Source organism: Hyla sarda, chromosome 8 (assembly GCF_029499605.1).
Source record: "Hyla sarda isolate aHylSar1 chromosome 8, aHylSar1.hap1, whole genome shotgun sequence".
NCBI lineage: Eukaryota > Metazoa > Chordata > Amphibia > Anura > Hylidae > Hyla > Hyla sarda.
This window is the reverse complement of record NC_079196.1, coordinates 228393301-228414116: the sequence shown is the minus strand read 5'-3', so window position 1 is coordinate 228414116 and position 20816 is coordinate 228393301. Positions and strand designations below refer to the sequence as shown.

The following is a 20816-nucleotide window of genomic DNA, read 5'->3' as shown; positions in this document are numbered from 1 at the left end:
GAGATTCTCTATCTGGCTCAGTTATGGAGGTTCTCTATCTGGTCAGTAATGGAGGTTCTCTATCTGGTCAGTTATGGAGGTTTTCTATCTGGATCTGTTATGGAGGTTCTCTATCTGGTCAGTTATGGAGGTTTTCTATCTGGATCTGTTATGGAGGTTCTCTATCTGGTTCAGTTATGGAGGTTCTCTATCTAGCTCAGTTATGGAGGTTCTCTATCTGGTCAGTTATGGAGGTTCTCTATCTGGTCAGTTATGGAGGTTCTCTATCTGGTTCAGTTATGGAGGTTCTCTATCTGGTCAGTTATGGAGGTTCTCTATCTGGTCAGTTATGGAGGTTCTCTATCTGGTCAGTTATGGAGGTACTCTATCTGGTCAGTTATGGAGGTTCTCTATCTAGCTCAGTTATGGAGGCTCTCTATCTGATCAGTTATGGAGGTTCTCTATCTGGTCAGTTATGGAGGTTCTCTATCTAGTCAGTTATGGAGGTTTTCTATCTGGTTCTGTTATGGAGGTTCTCTATCTGGTCAGTTATGGAGGTTCTCTATCAGGTCAGTTATGGAGGTTCTCTATCTGGTCAGTTATGGAGGTTCTCTATCTGGTCAGTTATAGAGGTTCTCTATCTGGCTCAGTTATGGAGGTTCTCTATCTGGTCAGTTATTGAGGTTCTCTATCTGGTCAGTTATGGAGGTTCTCTATCTGTCTCAGTTATGGAGGTTCTCTTTCTGGTCAGTTATGGAGGTTCTCTATCTGTCTCAGTTATGGAGGTTCTCTATCTTGTCAGTTATGGAGGTTCTCTATCTGGTCAGTTATGGAGGTTCTCTATCAGGCTCAGTTATGGAGGTTCTCTATCTGGATCAGTTATGGAGGTTCTCTATCTGGTCAGTTATGGAGGTTCTCTATCTGGTCAGTTATGGAGGTTCTCTATCTGGTCAGTTATGGAGGTTCTCTATCTGGTCAGTTATGAAGGTTCTCTATCTGGATCAGTTATGGAGGTTCTCTATCTGTGCAGTTATGGAGGTTCTCTATCTGGCTCAGTTATGGAGGTTCTCTATCTGATCAGTTATGGAGGTTCTCTATCTGGTCAGTTATGGAGGTTCTCTATCTGGCTCAGTTATGGAGGTTCTCTATCTGATCAGTTATGGAGGTTCTCTATCTGGTCAGTTATGGAGGTTCTCTATCTGATCAGTTATGGAGGTTCTCTATCTGGTCAGTTATGGAGGTTCTCTATCTGGTCAGTTATGGAGGTTCTCTATCTGGTCAGTTATGGAGGTTTTCTATCTGGTTCTGTTATGGAGGCTCTCTATCTGGTCAGTTATGGAGGTTCTCTATCTGGTCAGTTATGAAGGTTCTCTATCTGGATCAGTTATGGAGGTTCTCTATCTGGATCAGTTATGGAGGTTCTCTATCTGGTCAGTTATGGAGGTTCTCTATCTGGCTCAGTTATGGAGGTTCCCTATCTGGCTCAGTTATGGAGGTTCTCTATCTGGTCAGTTATGGAGGTTCTCTATCTGGTCAGTTATGAAGGTTCTCTATCTGGATCAGTTATGGAGGTTCTCTATCTATATCAGTTATGGAGGTTCTCTATCTGGCTCAGTTATGAAGGTTCTCTATCTGGATCAGTTATGTAGGTTCTCTATCTGGATCAGTAATGTAGGTTCTCTATATGGCTCAGTTATGTAGGTTCTCTATCTGGATCAGTAATGTAGGTTCTCTATCTGGTCAGTTATGGAGGTTCTCTATCTCGTTCTGTTATGGAGGTTCTCTATCTGTCAGTTATAACTGAGCTAGATAGAGAACCTCCATAACTGATCCAGATAGAGAACCTCCATAACGGATCTAGATAGAGAACCTCTAAGCTAAGGTTACATGTACAGGGGATAACTTCTGGGAGTTGTTGATGTTTGGATAAAGTCATTAAAAGCTTCTAATATTTATGTGAGATCCCGTCTGACCGGTCTGAGGATTCGGAACATTGTTTGTCATTGTTATTGGTTACACAATTCTGCTACCTCTGGAAAGAATCCAAGAGATCACATTCCATACTGGAGTGCCTCCATAACAGACCAGATAGAGAGCCTCCATAACTGACCAGATAGAGTGCCTCCATAACAGACCAGATAGAGAGCCTACGGAGGTTCTCTCTCTGTCTCAGTTATGGAGGTTCTCTATCTGGTCAGTTATGGAGGTTCTCTATCTGGTCAGTTATGGAGGTTCTCTATCTGATCAGTTATGGAGGTTCTCTATCTGGTCAGTTATGGAGGTTCTCTATCTGGCTCAGTTATGGAGGTTCTCTATCTGATCAGTTATGGAGGTTCTCTATCTGGTCAGTTATGGAGGTTCTCTATCTGATCAGTTATGGAGGTTCTCTATCTGGTCAGTTATGGAGGTTCTCTATCTGGTCAGTTATGGAGGTTCTCTATCTGGTCAGTTATGGAGGTTTTCTATCTGGTTCTGTTATGGAGGCTCTCTATCTGGTCAGTTATGGAGGTTCTCTATCTGGTCAGTTATGAAGGTTCTCTATCTGGATCAGTTATGGAGGTTCTCTATCTGGATCAGTTATGGAGGTTCTCTATCTGGTCAGTTATGGAGGTTCTCTATCTGGCTCAGTTATGGAGGTTCCCTATCTGGCTCAGTTATGGAGGTTCTCTATCTGGTCAGTTATGGAGGTTCTCTATCTGGTCAGTTATGAAGGTTCTCTATCTGGATCAGTTATGGAGGTTCTCTATCTATATCAGTTATGGAGGTTCTCTATCTGGCTCAGTTATGAAGGTTCTCTATCTGGATCAGTTATGTAGGTTCTCTATCTGGATCAGTAATGTAGGTTCTCTATATGGCTCAGTTATGTAGGTTCTCTATCTGGATCAGTAATGTAGGTTCTCTATCTGGTCAGTTATGGAGGTTCTCTATCTCGTTCTGTTATGGAGGTTCTCTATCTGTCAGTTATAACTGAGCTAGATAGAGAACCTCCATAACGGATCTAGATAGAGAACCTCTAAGCTAAGGTTACATGTACAGGGGATAACTTCTGGGAGTTGTTGATGTTTGGATAAAGTCATTAAAAGCTTCTAATATTTATGTGAGATCCCGTCTGACCGGTCTGAGGATTCGGAACATTGTTTGTCATTGTTATTGGTTACACAATTCTGCTACCTCTGGAAAGAATCCAAGAGATCACATTCCATACTGGAGTGCCTCCATAACAGACCAGATAGAGAGCCTCCATAACTGACCAGATAGAGTGCCTCCATAACAGACCAGATAGAGAGCCTACGGAGGTTCTCTCTCTGTCTCAGTTATGGAGGTTCTCTCTCTGTCTCAGTTATGGAGGTTCTCTATCTGGTCAGTTATGGAGGTTCTCTATCTGGTCAGTTATGGAGGTTCTCTATCTGGTCAGTTATGGAGGTTCTCTATCTGGTCAGTTATGGAGGTTCTCTATCTGGTCAGTTATGGAGGTTCTCTATCTGGTCAGTTATGGAGGTTCTCTATCTGGTCAGTTATGGAGGTTCTCTATCTGGTCAGTCATGGAGGTTCTCTATCTGTCTCAGTTATGGAGGTTCTCTATCTGGTCAGTTATGGAGGTTCTCTATCTGGTCAGTTATGGAGGTTCTCTATCTGGTCAGTTATGGAGGTTCTCTATCTCGTCAGTTATGGAGATTCTCTATCTGGCTCAGTTATGGAGGTTCTCTATCTGGTCAGTTATGTAGGTTCTCTATCTGGTCAGTTATGGAGGTTCTTTATCTGGTCAGTTATGGAGGTTCTCTATTAGGCTCAGTTATGGAGGTTCTCTTTCTGGCTCAGTTATGGAGGTTCTCTATCTGGTCAGTTATGGAGGTTCTCTATCTGGTCAGTTATGGAGGTTCTCTATCAGGTCAGTTATGAAGGTTCTCTATCTGGTCAGTTATGGAGGTTCTCTATCTGGTCAGTTATGGAGGTTCTCTATCTGGCTCAGTTATGGAGGTTCTCTATCTGGCTCAGTTATGGAGGTTCTCTATCAGGTCAGTTATGAAGGTTCTCTATCTGGTCAGTTATGGAGGTTCTCTATCTGGTCAGTTATGGAGGTTCTCTATCAGGTCAGTTATGAAGGTTCTCTATCTGGTCAGTTATGGAGGTTCTCTATCTGGTCAGTTATGGAGGTTCTCTATCTGGCTCAGTTATGGAGGTTCTCTATCTGGTCAGTTATGGAAGTTCTCTATCTGGTCAGTTATGGAGGTTCTCTATCAGGCTCAGTTATGGAGGTTCTCTATCTGGATCAGTTATGGAGGTTCTCTATCAGGCTCAGTTATGGAGGTTCTCTATCTGGATCAGTTATGGAGGTTCTCTATCTGGTCAGATATGGAGGTTCTCTATCTAGCTCAGTTATGGAGGTTCTCTATCTGGTCAGTTATGGAGATTCTCTATCTGGTCAGTTATGAAGGTTCTCTATCTGGCTCAGTTATGGAGGTTCTCTATCTGGTCAGTTATGGAGGTTCTCTATCTGGTTCAGTTATGGAGGTTCTCTATCTGGCTCAGTTATGGAGGTTCTCTATCTGATCAGTTATGGAGGTTCTCTATCTGGTCAGTTATGGAAGTTCTCTATCTGGTCAGCTATGGAGGTTCTCTATCTGGTCAGTTATGGAGGTTCTCTATCTGGCTCAGTTATGGAGGTTCTCTGTCTGGTCAGTTATGGAGGTTTTCTATCTGGTCAGTTATGGAGGTTCTCTATCTGGTCAGTTATGGAGGTTCTCTATCTGGTCAGTTATGGAAGTTCTCTATCTGGTTCAGTTATGTAGGTTCTCTATCTTTTCCGTTATGTAGGTTCTCTATCTGGTCAGTTATGGAGGTTCTCTATCTGGTCAGTTATGGAGGTTCTCTATCAGGTCAGTTACGGAGGTTCTCTATCTGGTCAGTTATGGAGGTTCTCTATCTGGTCAGTTATGGAGGTTCTCTATCTGGTCAGTTATGGAGGTTCTCTATCAGGCTCAGTTATGGAGGTTCTCTATCTGGCTCAGTTATGGAGGATCTCTATCTGATCAGTTATGGAGGTTCTCTATCTGGTCAGTTATGGAAGTTCTCTATCTGGTCAGTCATGGAGGTTCTCTATCTGGTCAGTTATGGAGGTTCTCTATCTGGCTCAGTTATGGAGGTTCTCTGTCTGGTCAGTTATGGAGGTTTTCTATCTGGTCAGTTATGGAGGTTCTCTATCTGGTCAGTTATGGAGGTTCTCTATCTGGTCAGTTATGGAGGTTCTCTATCTGGTTCAGTTATGTAGGTTCTCTATCTTTTCCGTTATGTAGGTTCTCTATCTGGTCAGTTATGGAGGTTCTCTATCTGGTCAGTTATGGAGGTTCTCTATCTGGTCAGTTATGGAGGTTATCTATCAGGTCAGTTACGGAGGTTCTCTATCTGGTCAGTTATGGAGGTTCTCTATCTGGTCAGTTATGGAGGTTCTCTATCTGGTCAGTTATGGAGGTTCTCTATCAGGCTCAGTTATGGAGGTTCTCTATCTGGCTCAGTTATGGAGGATCTCTATCTGATCAGTTATGGAGGTCCTCTATCTGATCAATTATGGAGGTTCTCTATCTGGTCAGTTATGGAGGTTCTCTATCTGGTTCAGTTATGGAGGTTCTCTTTCTGGTTCAGTTATGGAGGTTCTCTATCTAGCTCAGTTATGGAGGTTCTCTATCTGGTCAGTTATGGAGGTTCTCTATCTGGTTCAGTTATGGAGGTTCTCTATCTAGCTCAGTTATGGAGGTTCTCTATCTGGTCAGTTATGGAGATTCTCTATCTGGCTCAGTTATGGAGGTTCTCTATCTGGTCAGTAATGGAGGTTCTCTATCTGGTCAGTTATGGAGGTTTTCTATCTGGATCTGTTATGGAAGTTCTCTATCTGGTCAGTTATGGAGGTTTTCTATCTGGATCTGTTATGGAGGTTCTCTATCTGGTTCAGTTATGGAGGTTCTCTATCTAGCTCAGTTATGGAGGTTCTCTATCTGGTCAGTTATGGAGGTTCTCTATCTGGTCAGTTATGGAGGTTCTCTATCTGGTTCAGTTATGGAGGTTCTCTATCTGGTCAGTTATGGAGGTTCTCTATCTGGTCAGTTATGGAGGTTCTCTATCTGGTCAGTTATGGAGGTACTCTATCTGGTCAGTTATGGAGGTTCTCTATCTAGCTCAGTTATGGAGGCTCTCTATCTGATCAGTTATGGAGGTTCTCTATCTGGTCAGTTATGGAGGTTCTCTATCTAGTCAGTTATGGAGGTTTTCTATCTGGTTCTGTTATGGAGGTTCTCTATCTGGTCAGTTATGGAGGTTCTCTATCAGGTCAGTTATGGAGGTTCTCTATCTGGTCAGTTATGGAGGTTCTCTATCTGGTCAGTTATAGAGGTTCTCTATCTGGCTCAGTTATGGAGGTTCTCTATCTGGTCAGTTATTGAGGTTCTCTATCTGGTCAGTTATGGAGGTTCTCTATCTGTCTCAGTTATGGAGGTTCTCTTTCTGGTCAGTTATGGAGGTTCTCTATCTGTCTCAGTTATGGAGGTTCTCTATCTTGTCAGTTATGGAGGTTCTCTATCTGGTCAGTTATGGAGGTTCTCTATCAGGCTCAGTTATGGAGGTTCTCTATCTGGATCAGTTATGGAGGTTCTCTATCTGGTCAGTTATGGAGGTTCTCTATCTGGTCAGTTATGGAGGTTCTCTATCTGGTCAGTTATGGAGGTTCTCTATCTGGTCAGTTATGAAGGTTCTCTATCTGGATCAGTTATGGAGGTTCTCTATCTGTGCAGTTATGGAGGTTCTCTATCTGGCTCAGTTATGGAGGTTCTCTATCTGATCAGTTATGGAGGTTCTCTATCTGGTCAGTTATGGAGGTTCTCTATCTGGCTCAGTTATGGAGGTTCTCTATCTGATCAGTTATGGAGGTTCTCTATCTGGTCAGTTATGGAGGTTCTCTATCTGATCAGTTATGGAGGTTCTCTATCTGGTCAGTTATGGAGGTTCTCTATCTGGTCAGTTATGGAGGTTCTCTATCTGGTCAGTTATGGAGGTTTTCTATCTGGTTCTGTTATGGAGGCTCTCTATCTGGTCAGTTATGGAGGTTCTCTATCTGGTCAGTTATGAAGGTTCTCTATCTGGATCAGTTATGGAGGTTCTCTATCTGGATCAGTTATGGAGGTTCTCTATCTGGTCAGTTATGGAGGTTCTCTATCTGGCTCAGTTATGGAGGTTCCCTATCTGGCTCAGTTATGGAGGTTCTCTATCTGGTCAGTTATGGAGGTTCTCTATCTGGTCAGTTATGAAGGTTCTCTATCTGGATCAGTTATGGAGGTTCTCTATCTATATCAGTTATGGAGGTTCTCTATCTGGCTCAGTTATGAAGGTTCTCTATCTGGATCAGTTATGTAGGTTCTCTATCTGGATCAGTAATGTAGGTTCTCTATATGGCTCAGTTATGTAGGTTCTCTATCTGGATCAGTAATGTAGGTTCTCTATCTGGTCAGTTATGGAGGTTCTCTATCTCGTTCTGTTATGGAGGTTCTCTATCTGTCAGTTATAACTGAGCTAGATAGAGAACCTCCATAACTGATCCAGATAGAGAACCTCCATAACGGATCTAGATAGAGAACCTCTAAGCTAAGGTTACATGTACAGGGGATAACTTCTGGGAGTTGTTGATGTTTGGATAAAGTCATTAAAAGCTTCTAATATTTATGTGAGATCCCGTCTGACCGGTCTGAGGATTCGGAACATTGTTTGTCATTGTTATTGGTTACACAATTCTGCTACCTCTGGAAAGAATCCAAGAGATCACATTCCATACTGGAGTGCCTCCATAACAGACCAGATAGAGAGCCTCCATAACTGACCAGATAGAGTGCCTCCATAACAGACCAGATAGAGAGCCTACGGAGGTTCTCTCTCTGTCTCAGTTATGGAGGTTCTCTATCTGGTCAGTTATGGAGGTTCTCTATCTGGTCAGTTATGGAGGTTCTCTATCTGATCAGTTATGGAGGTTCTCTATCTGGTCAGTTATGGAGGTTCTCTATCTGGCTCAGTTATGGAGGTTCTCTATCTGATCAGTTATGGAGGTTCTCTATCTGGTCAGTTATGGAGGTTCTCTATCTGATCAGTTATGGAGGTTCTCTATCTGGTCAGTTATGGAGGTTCTCTATCTGGTCAGTTATGGAGGTTCTCTATCTGGTCAGTTATGGAGGTTTTCTATCTGGTTCTGTTATGGAGGCTCTCTATCTGGTCAGTTATGGAGGTTCTCTATCTGGTCAGTTATGAAGGTTCTCTATCTGGATCAGTTATGGAGGTTCTCTATCTGGATCAGTTATGGAGGTTCTCTATCTGGTCAGTTATGGAGGTTCTCTATCTGGCTCAGTTATGGAGGTTCCCTATCTGGCTCAGTTATGGAGGTTCTCTATCTGGTCAGTTATGGAGGTTCTCTATCTGGTCAGTTATGAAGGTTCTCTATCTGGATCAGTTATGGAGGTTCTCTATCTATATCAGTTATGGAGGTTCTCTATCTGGCTCAGTTATGAAGGTTCTCTATCTGGATCAGTTATGTAGGTTCTCTATCTGGATCAGTAATGTAGGTTCTCTATATGGCTCAGTTATGTAGGTTCTCTATCTGGATCAGTAATGTAGGTTCTCTATCTGGTCAGTTATGGAGGTTCTCTATCTCGTTCTGTTATGGAGGTTCTCTATCTGTCAGTTATAACTGAGCTAGATAGAGAACCTCCATAACTGATCCAGATAGAGAACCTCCATAACGGATCTAGATAGAGAACCTCTAAGCTAAGGTTACATGTACAGGGGATAACTTCTGGGAGTTGTTGATGTTTGGATAAAGTCATTAAAAGCTTCTAATATTTATGTGAGATCCCGTCTGACCGGTCTGAGGATTCGGAACATTGTTTGTCATTGTTATTGGTTACACAATTCTGCTACCTCTGGAAAGAATCCAAGAGATCACATTCCATACTGGAGTGCCTCCATAACAGACCAGATAGAGAGCCTCCATAACTGACCAGATAGAGTGCCTCCATAACAGACCAGATAGAGAGCCTACGGAGGTTCTCTCTCTGTCTCAGTTATGGAGGTTCTCTATCTGGTCAGTTATGGAGGTTCTCTATCTGGTCAGTTATGGAGGTTCTCTATCTGGTCAGTTATGGAGGTTCTCTATCTGGTCAGTTATGGAGGTTCTCTATCTGGTCAGTTATGGAGGTTCTCTATCTGGTCAGTTATGGAGGTTCTCTATCTGGTCAGTTATGGAGGTTCTCTATCTGGTCAGTCATGGAGGTTCTCTATCTGTCTCAGTTATGGAGGTTCTCTATCTGGTCAGTTATGGAGGTTCTCTATCTGGTCAGTTATGGAGGTTCTCTATCTGGTCAGTTATGGAGGTTCTCTATCTCGTCAGTTATGGAGATTCTCTATCTGGCTCAGTTATGGAGGTTCTCTATCTGGTCAGTTATGTAGGTTCTCTATCTGGTCAGTTATGGAGGTTCTTTATCTGGTCAGTTATGGAGGTTCTCTATTAGGCTCAGTTATGGAGGTTCTCTTTCTGGCTCAGTTATGGAGGTTCTCTATCTGGTCAGTTATGGAGGTTCTCTATCTGGTCAGTTATGGAGGTTCTCTATCAGGTCAGTTATGAAGGTTCTCTATCTGGTCAGTTATGGAGGTTCTCTATCTGGTCAGTTATGGAGGTTCTCTATCTGGCTCAGTTATGGAGGTTCTCTATCTGGCTCAGTTATGGAGGTTCTCTATCAGGTCAGTTATGAAGGTTCTCTATCTGGTCAGTTATGGAGGTTCTCTATCTGGTCAGTTATGGAGGTTCTCTATCAGGTCAGTTATGAAGGTTCTCTATCTGGTCAGTTATGGAGGTTCTCTATCTGGTCAGTTATGGAGGTTCTCTATCTGGCTCAGTTATGGAGGTTCTCTATCTGGTCAGTTATGGAAGTTCTCTATCTGGTCAGTTATGGAGGTTCTCTATCAGGCTCAGTTATGGAGGTTCTCTATCTGGATCAGTTATGGAGGTTCTCTATCAGGCTCAGTTATGGAGGTTCTCTATCTGGATCAGTTATGGAGGTTCTCTATCTGGTCAGATATGGAGGTTCTCTATCTAGCTCAGTTATGGAGGTTCTCTATCTGGTCAGTTATGGAGATTCTCTATCTGGTCAGTTATGAAGGTTCTCTATCTGGCTCAGTTATGGAGGTTCTCTATCTGGTCAGTTATGGAGGTTCTCTATCTAGTCAGTTATGGAAGTTCTCTATCTGGTCAGTTATGGAGGTTCTCTATCTAGCTCAGTTATGGAGGTTCTCTATCTGGTCAGTTATGGAGGTTCTCTATCTGGTCAGTTATGAAGGTTCTCTATCTGGTCAGTTATGGAGGTTCCCTATCTGGTCAGTTATGGAGGTTCTCTATCTGGTCTGTTATGGAGGCACTCTATCTGGTCAGTTATGGAGGCTCTCTATCTGGTCTGTTATGGAGGCACTCCAGTATGGAATGTGATCTCTTGGATTCTTTCCAGAGGTAGCAGAATTGTGTAACCAATAACAATGACAAACAATGTGCCGGATCCTCAGACCGGTCAGACGGGATCTCACATAAATATTAGAAGCTTTTAATGACTTTATCCAAACATCAACAACTCCCAGAAGTTATCCCCTGTACATGTAACCTTAGCTTAGAGGTTCTCTATCTGTCTCAGTTATGGAGGTTCTCTATCTGGTCAGTTATGGAGGTTCTCTATCTGGTCAGTTATGGAGGTTCTCTATCTCGTCAGTTATGGAGATTCTCTATCTGGCTCAGTTATGGAGGTTCTCTATCTGGCTCAGTTATGGAGGTTTTCTATCTGGTCAGTTATGTAGGTTCTCTATCTGGTCAGTTATGGAGGTTCTTTATCTGGTCAGTTATGGAGGTTCTCTATTAGGCTCAGTTATGGAGGTTCTCTTTCTGGCTCAGTTATGGAGGTTCTCTATCTGGTCAGTTATGGAGGTTCTCTATCTGGTCAGTTATGGAGGTTCTCTATCAGGTCAGTTATGAAGGTTCTCTATCTGGTCAGTTATGGAGGTTCTCTATCTGGTCAGTTATGGAGGTTCTCTATCAGGTCAGTTATGAAGGTTCTCTATCTGGTCAGTTATGGAGGTTCTCTCTCTGGCTCAGTTATGGAGGTTCTCTATCTGGTCAGTTATGGAAGTTCTCTATCTGGTCAGTTATGGAGGTTCTCTATCAGGCTCAGTTATGGAGGTTCTCTATCTGGATCAGTTATGGAGGTTCTCTATCAGGCTCAGTTATGGAGGTTCTCTATCTGGATCAGTTATGGAGGTTCTCTATCTGGTCAGATATGGAGGTTCTCTATCTAGCTCAGTTATGGAGGTTCTCTATCTGGTCAGTTATGGAGGTTCTCTATCTGGTCAGTTATGAAGGTTCTCTATCTGGCTCAGTTATGGAGGTTCTCTATCTGGTCAGTTATGGAGGTTCTCTATCTAGTCAGTTATGGAAGTTCTCTATCTGGTCAGTTATGGAGGTTCTCTATCTAGCTCAGTTATGAAGGTTCTCTATCTGGTCAGTTATGGAGGTTCTCTATCTGGTCAGTTATGGAGGCTCTCTATCTGGTCAGTTATGGAGGTTCTCTATCTGGTCTGTTATGGAGGCACTCCAGTATGGAATGTGATCTCTTGGATTCTTTCCAGAGGTAGCAGAATTGTGTAACCAATAACAATGACAAACAATGTGCCGGATCCTCAGACCGGTCAGACGGGATCTCACATCAATATTAGAAGCTTTTAATGACTTTATCCAAACATCAACAACTCCCAGAAGTTATCCCCTGTACATGTAACCTTATACAATTCTATCCTGGATATATGGATATACAGGGCGACAGAGAGTTTTTGTAAATAAAAAATTATGTTATATAGGTTTTGTTTACTTTTTTAAAAGAAGAAAAAAAACATATATATACAGATGAATGTAAAATGAACATATAGTCCACGGTCACACAGTAATATAAACATATAATCCACAATCACATAGTAATATAAACATATAATCCACAATCACATAGTAATATAAACATATAATCCACGATCACATAGTAATATAAACATATAATCCACAATCACATAGTAATATAAACATATAATCCACGATCACATAGTAATATAAACATATAATCCACAATCACATAGTAATATAAACATATAATCCACGATCACATAGTAATATAAACATATAATCCACGATCACATAGTAATATAAACATATAGTCCACGGTCACACAGTAATATAAACATATAATCCATGATCACATAGTAATATAAACATATAATCCACAATCACATAGTAATATAAACATATAATCCACGGTCACATAGTAATATAAACATATAATCCACGGTCACATAGTAATATAAACATATAATCCACAATCACATAGTAATATAAACATATAATCCAAGATCACATAGTAATATAAACATATAATCCAAGATTACATAGTAATATAAACATATAATCCACGATCACATAGTAATATAAACATATAATCCACGATCACATAGTAATATAAACATATAATCCAAGATCACATAGTAATATAAACATATAATCCACGATCACATAGTAATATAAACATATAATCCAAGATCACATAGTAATATAAACATATAATCCACGGTCACATAGTAATATAAACATATAATCCACGATCACATAGTAATATAAACATATAATCCAAGATTACATAGTAATATAAACATATAATCCACGATCACATAGTAATATAAACATATAATCCACAATCACATAGTAATATAAACATATTGTCCACAATCACATAGTAATATGAACATATAATCCAAGATTACATAGTAATATAAACATATAATCCACGATCACATAGTAATATAAACATATAATCCACGATCACATAGTAATATAAACATATAATCCACGATCACATAGTAATATAAACATATAATCCACGATCACATAGTAATATAAACATATAATCCACGATCACATAGTAATATAAACATATAATCCATGATCACATAGTAATATAAACATATTGTCCACAATCACATAGTAATATAAACATATAATCCACGATCACATAGTAATATAAACATATAATCCACGATCACATAGTAATATAAACATATAATCCACGATCACATAGTAATATAAACATATAATCCACGATCACATAGTAATAAAAACATATAATCCATGATCACATAGTAATATAAACATATAATCCACATAACATAGTAATATAAACATATAATCCACGATCACATAGTAATATAAACATATAATCCATGATCACAAAGTAATATAAACATATAATCCACATAACATAGTAATATAAACATATAATCCACGATCACATAGTAATATAAACATATAATCCACGATCACATAGTAATATAAACATATAATCCACAATCACATAGTAATATAAACATATAATCCACAGTCACATAGTAATATAAACATATAATCCACGGTCACATAGTAATATAAACATATAATCCACGGTCACATAGTAATATAAACATATAATCCACGATCACATAGTAATATAAACATATAATCCAAGATCACATAGTAATATAAACATAATCCACGATCACATAGTAATATAAACATACAGTCCACGTGTGGGCGTTCGATGATAAACTCCTGTACTTACACAACTGTCTCTCCGTACAGATATGTTCTCTGTACATCGAGTGTGTGGAATTTTCCAGAAGATCCTACAATCTAACTTGACCGGTCTGGAGCAGGAGATTGAGACGTTGCTCCATTATACCCTCAGACACGATACTCTGGAGCCGACAGATAATCCATGGGACATGGTACACAAAGTCTTGGTTATATTACTTGACCAAGGGGAAGAAGTTTGTCGAGGGTTTTTGGATAATCTGCGCAAAAATCAACATTTGTTTCCCCGGATTCTACGAATCCTGAACGAGACACGAGGCGGTGAGTAGAGATCATTGTTCATACCACCAGGTGAAATCCTCGTTTGTTTCTGATTTTGGGGGTCCAGCCACTGGGGCCCCTGCAATGACATCATGGCCATGCCCCCTCGTGCTGTCACGCCACGCCCCCTCAATGCAAATCTATGGGAGAGGGCGTGCAACGCCCCCTCCCATGGACTTGCATTGAGGGGGCGTGGCGTGACGTCACGACAGGGGGTGGCCGTGATGCCACGAGCCCTGGTGCCCACACTCAGCAATCGGAACAAAATGTTCCGAACTCTGAGGCAGTGGAGTACCCCTTTAAGGTTATATTTTATTAGTTCTGACATTTCCACATGTGGCGATACCATATAATGTTTTTTGTTTATTTATTTATTTTTCATTTTTTTGTTGTTTTTTTATTTTTAAAATGGGGTGATTAAATTTTTATTGGGGGATGGGCTTATTCACATTTTGTTCAGTACTTTTTATTAACCTTTATATAGGTTTTAATTACCTCTATTTATAGCAGTACAATTGCCAATCTACTTGGTATAGTCTACCAAAAGGCCGACCGTACGAGAACATCCCAGAGGCAGCACAGAACAAGTGAAGAGAGCTCTGGCCAACATCTCGACTCATCGGACCCCCACAATAGCGCTGCGGGTTGTCCGATGAGTTTTACAAAGCCCTGTAATTGCTTTAGGTGCCGTGATCCGTATTGATCACGGCATCTAAAGGGTTATTGGTGGATATCAGTGGGATGTCCACCATTAGTGGTAAGCATAGCTCCTGTGCTCGCTTCATGTTTGTGGCGTAAAATTACGTCATGGGTCCTCTAGAGGGCAATGTTATACATTAACCCCTTAAGGCCAGGCCGATTTTATTTTTGCATTTCGTTTTTTTCCTCCTTAACATCTAAAATACATAACTCATTTATGTTTTCATACACAGACCCATATGAGGGCTTATTTTTTACGTCATCAATTCTACTTTGATTGACATCAATCATTTTACCATAAATTGTACGGCGCAACCAAAAAAATATTATTTATATGGGGAATTGAAAATAAAACCGAAATTTATGAAAGGTTATGAAAGGTTTTGTTTTCACGCTGTACATTTTACGGTTAAAATGACACGTTTTCTTTAGTCTGTGGGTCAGTATGATTAAAATGATAACCATGTTTTATGCTTTTCTATAATTGTACCGCTTTAAAAAAAATCTCAAACTATTTTAACAAAATTAGTAAGTTTAAAATTTTGACCACCTATAACTTTCTCACTTTTCCGTATACAGGGATCTATAAGGACTAGTTTTTTGTGCCGTGATCTGTAGTTTCACTTCTGCTTATATCTTACTTTGTAATCACTTTTTATTTTATTTTTTTAAATACAATGACAAAAAAGGAGCAATTTTGGCCTTTTTTTTTTCTTTAACATTTACGCCATTCACCGTACGGGATAATTAACAGTATATTTTGATAGTTCGGACATTTACACACATGGCCATATCAAATATGTTTATTTTTATTTTTTTTTACGCTTTTTGGGGGTAAAATGGGAAAAGGGGACGATATCCATTTTTATTGGGTGAGGGGATTTTTTAAAATTTTTTAACTTTTTTTTTTTACACTTTTTATGTCCCCATAGGCGACTATTTATAGCAATCCTTTGATTGCTAATACTGTGCAGTGCTATTTATAGGACATAACACTGATCAGTATTATCGGTCATCTTCTGCTCTGGTCTGCTCGATCTCAGACCAGAGCAGAAGACCCCTGGAGAAGGCCGGAGGCAGGTGAGGAGACCTCCATGCTGGATGATCGGATCCCTGCGGCAGCGATGCGAGCGATCCGATCATCCATTTTAAGTGTCCCACTGCCGCAGTGCCATGATCTGTATTGATCACGGCATCTGAGAGGTTAATGGTGGACATCAGCAGCCAGGACCTGCCGTGCATGATGCAAACATCGGTCCAGTGCCTGCGTCATATACAGGGCGTAAATGTACGTCATGATGCGCTAAGTACCATCGCACCATGACGTACATTTACGTCCATTGTGGTCAAGGGGTTGAAAGGGAACTCCGGTGGACCACAATTTTTTAAAAATCAACTGGTGTCCGAAAGTTAAACAGATCTGTTCCTGACATGGACAGAGGTGTCAGCAGAGGGCACTGTGGTCGGACAGAAAAGCAAATAAAAAAGAACTTCCTCTGTAGTATAAAGCAGCTGATAAGTACTGGAAGGATTAATTATTTTAAATAGAAGTAATTTACAAATCTGTTTAACTTTCTGGCACCAGTTGATTAAAAAAAAAATAATAATAATTCCAGCCGAGTACCCTTTTAAATATCTTATTCACTGTTGTGTACAGTCTCAGGGTCTGCCCATGTTGGAAATACAGAACTTTTTTTTTTTAACATATTATCACTTGTCCTCACTGCCCCAAGTACTCAATAAATAAGAAGGGTAGAATAGTTGGCGGTAGAATTGGGTTGTTTTGGTAGCAGCAGTTTTTGTTGTATTTACAGTCTCACTTTTTGTTTTGTTCTTTTCAGATATGCCGATGTTCAAGCTGGTGATTGAAGATTTAGGTCTGGGGAAATCTTTACAACACAAGATGACAATTTCAGATTTCCAGAGCATCGGATGTGAGGATCTGTCAGATGCTTCCTGCCGATCCCTGAAGGACATCCCTAAGCATTTCCTACAACATCTCATGGTGTTAAATATCCAAGAAGCCTTCAGAAGCTTCGACTTCAACCATGAAGCTGCCCAAAGTCATCCAGAGGAGGACACTTCAGGCGCCATAGTTGGATCTGTCCATCCTCTGGACGTTCTCTGCGGTGTTCTCCATTGTTCAGACAATTTTCTACGACAAGAGATTTTGAAGAGGATGTCCATGTGTCAGGTCCCTCTTCCTCTACTGCTTCCGGCCAGTGAAGACACATACGGTACATTTTTGCTGTGGGCAATGAGAGGTATTACGAAGAGTCTTTCCCTATCATTGGATGACCCAGAGGAATTGACTGTAGACAGTATATCCAATATCTCTTTGCCAGTCTTTTCCTTTGTAAGTCTGGGGGATTGTAGATGTATGTCTATAGCCAAGATAACCGATCAAATTCTATCTGCAACTCAACAGAGAAACCAGTACAATTATGTGCAAAGAGTGATGAGCTGGGGGAATATACAAAGACATATCTCCAATGGTTTGGTGGAAATATCCTGGTATTTTCCTGATGACCAAAAGGACTTGAGGTCATATGAAAAGCCTTTTGCATTGGCCAACTTACATGGAGACTTACAGTCCAATGAGAGACAGTTCCATCTTTTGACACAAGTGTCCTGTTCAGTGTTCATTCTGGTGGAAAATATGACTCAACAACCGTGTGATCTGATATTACACGCCCAGGGAAATAACACAAACTGCATTTTCATAGTCCAAGACCAATCCAACCAAGAGTCCAGCAAGCATTGTAGCCAGAATGTTCTAATGGAATCTGACGAGAAGTTTTATGAAAAGTTACAGTCTATCCTACAAGATACAATCCAAATATCTCCAAAACAATTCACGCTGAGCGAGATGTCGGTGGTGGCCTCAAAACTTGGCTTCTGCTGCGATGAAAACCAACCCGGCTGCGAGTATGGAAGATTGCACTCTCTGGAACTCATCAACGACTTTGTGAATGCAAAACAACATGACAAAGGATGCGTAAAGCAGCAACAACATTTAAAAGTACAAATCGCTAAAATTGTAAAAGAGTTGTGTCGGCTGACGGACCAAGGGGAACTTCACACAGAAGACTACAAATCCAGGCTACTCAACGACATGCGTGGTCTCCTGGTGGCGCAAATCCACCACGATGACAGTGATATAAGGAATAATCTACAATATATATTTATTATTCTGAACGAAGTAGAGCAACAATATTTATTAAAATGGATAGAGTTTCACAAGTTGTCTACAAACGCCATGTCGGACGAAACCATACAAGAAGACGTGATTTGTAAAATGGGGCAGATGTATGAAACAGAAGTTCTTGCAGGGAGAATAGTAGAAACTATGAGGCTCTGTAAGAAGTTTCCTAAAGCAGCTTTAGATCTTCTCCTGCAAGGAATTCCACTTCAGCTCATCGATGGAGATACTACAAGCGTATACCTTCAGTGGGTCACCGATGTTCTGACAGAGCTGGACACCAGAACAAGAGGGCGATGCAGAATAAAAGTAATATCTATACTAGGGGTTCAGTGCACTGGGAAGTCCACCCTGCTGAACACCATGTTTGGTCTACAGTTTCCCATGGACCATAGACAAGGAACACGAGGAGCCTTTATGAGTCTTATTAAGGTAGAAGAAAGAGATTTGGGCTGTGACTTCCTTGTAGTCATTGACTGTGAAGGACTACAAGCTTCTGTGGAGGAACGCTACGATCATGACAATGAGTTGGCCACACTAGTGGTTGGGTTGAGTGATATCGTCATTGTCAACATGGCCTTAGGAAGTACCTCAGAAATGAGAAATATACTGCAGATTGTATTCCACGCATTACTAAGGATGAAGGGAAGTGGGCAGAAGCCCAATTGTCTATTAGTCTACCAAAAGATGGAAGGAGAATATTCCAAAGAAGAACCCATGATAGAACATGAGGAAATGCTACGTCTAGGTGAACAATCTGATGAAAACAGCGTGTTCCCTGGGTATAGTGACACTATAGAATGTAGAATTCTGAAAGATTACTGGGTCATTCCTCCATTGGAACTGGAAACATCTTGTTACAGCGAGAAAGTTCTCGAGATAAAGCGCCATCTACTGCGCACCATAAAACGTGGCAGTATTCGCGACGTGCAGAACTTTGCTGAAGATATCAAAGCTTTATGGAATTCTGTGAAACATGAAAATCACATCTTCAGATTCAAGAATATTTTAGAGGAAAACGTTTACTCCGAACTCTATGAAAGGTTCCTGGAACTGGAATGGAATCTGTGTAGAAAACTGCACAGGTGGTGGAAGGACAAAGAAGACTGGATCTCCTCACAACCTGCCGGGGAACTTCAGAAAAAGATATTAGTCCCCGATGTACTGAGAATGCTGAATGAGGAGGTGAAGGCGGTGGAAGAAACCTTAAAAGGTTATTTCACAGACAATGCCGAAGACACAAATTCTCGTATAGCAAAGATGTTCGAAGCTGAGTTCATGGAGAAGGTCAAAAGCCTCGAAGGTCATCTTGAAACTCACTACACCAGAAAGTGTCTACAGGTTATAATCTTAAAACGTGGATTGGCACATACGATTGTAGAGGATTTCGTCCAAGAAGAACAGGACATGGATGGAATCAGCTTTGACATCGGACACTACTGGAATGAAGTTGTGGCCAAATATCAGTCCACGATACTGAAGTATCACGACATCGAGGATGACTTCCTACAACTCCTGAGACGAGATATGAGGAAAAAAGGGAGCTTAGTCACTGAATGGATCTATAATATAAGAACATTGTCAGACTATGCCGACACAAGCTTCACCTATGATGCACAGTATGACAACGCACCTTGGCTTTCGGACAAATGTAACCACTTGGAAAACTGCGTGTCCTGCCACAACAAAAGGAAAAGTGTCGCCAGATTCTTGTTAGAGAAATCGGAGAAATATGTCCAGAAAATGGTTGAGTCACAAACTACATATGACCCGGTGTATGGCATGGAAATCCTGAACATGGTTAATGAAGTGGTCCGTGCGGACCCCATGCCTTATACAACCATGTTTGAGTTACACCTAAAGCTCCAAATCTTGGCACGCTCTGCTCCACTTTTTCAGCAGAAACACGATGACTTCTTTCAGAAATGTAGAGCGCTGTTTGCCATAGACCTGGACCATCATGGACCTCAAGTAACGGAGCACCTTAAATGTTTACAACATGATAAAAGAATAACCCAAAAATATTGTGAGGACTGGCTGAAGCCGGCGCTGGAGCTAAAAGTCAGGAAAATGTTCAAGGAAAGACTTGTCGGTGACTATACGAACTATTTGTGTGCAGTAGTGAAGAGCAGGCGGAGGTCCTCTGAAGGGTTACAAGAGATGAAGTGCATTCACCACGCTCCGGTAGAAGACACTCCAGAGAGTATTTGTAACCGCTACACAGATCAAGACGAGATTCAGAGTCTACTAACAGCCATGATTACTTCAGTCATAAGAGACATCAGGAATGTCCTTCACCACCCAGGTGTACTGAGAAGTGGGGATATCGGGACACTTATGGCAGCCGTGTGGTCAGTACTGTTGGGGGTAAGAGAGGGTAACTTCATTCCTCCTTTCAATGTCACCAAATCGAATGTTCCTCAATGCTCTTCCTATCTCGACTTTTTTGTACAAAAATTAGAAGAACAAATCGTAAAAGAATTCCATTCCAAGGACATCGAGGAGTATTACACCTCCATTTCTAATATGCTAATGAGTAAGGGTTGTGAAGTCATGTGACCCAGAACTCCTGATGTGGGCGGAGTTACTATCCAACGTGCATATACACCCACAAACCAGAAATTCCCACCAGATAGAAGTCATACGGTCAAATACACATCTACTACAATATATACTGTAGAATATCAGTCTCAGCTAGGGTCGCCACCTTTCATGCACCGGCCATGCTAATTTGCATAATTAATTATATATGCATGACATCACAGGCTACGCATATGTGGGGGAATTTTTGTCCTATTCGGACCACTATAACTTTTTATTTCCCCTTATACGGCCTGTATGAGGGCTTGTTTTTTGCGCCCCGATCTGTACTTTTTAACAGGACCATATTTGTTTTCATGTGACTTTTTGATCGCTTATTTAAAGGGGTTCTCCACTGCTTTA

At 40.9% G+C, this 20816-nt stretch overlaps 1 protein-coding gene across 1 annotated transcript; it reads left to right on the top strand.

Annotated features, from left to right (window-relative positions):
* Positions 1–13843: 13843 nt before the first annotated feature.
* LOC130285354 (up-regulator of cell proliferation-like) lies at positions 13844–20432 on the top strand. Its single transcript, XM_056536714.1, has 2 exons — positions 13844–13972; positions 16513–20432. Exon 2 carries the CDS (start codon positions 16515–16517, stop codon positions 20430–20432), a length of 3918 nt encoding a protein of 1305 aa, XP_056392689.1. The 5' UTR covers positions 13844–13972; positions 16513–16514.
* Positions 20433–20816: the final 384 nt, after the last annotated feature.

What these genes read in the sequence shown, in the direction of transcription:
- LOC130285354 (XM_056536714.1), top strand. Translation starts at nt 16,515, where the DNA reads ATGCCGATGTTCAAGCTGGTGATTGAAGATTTAGGTCTGGGGAAATCT.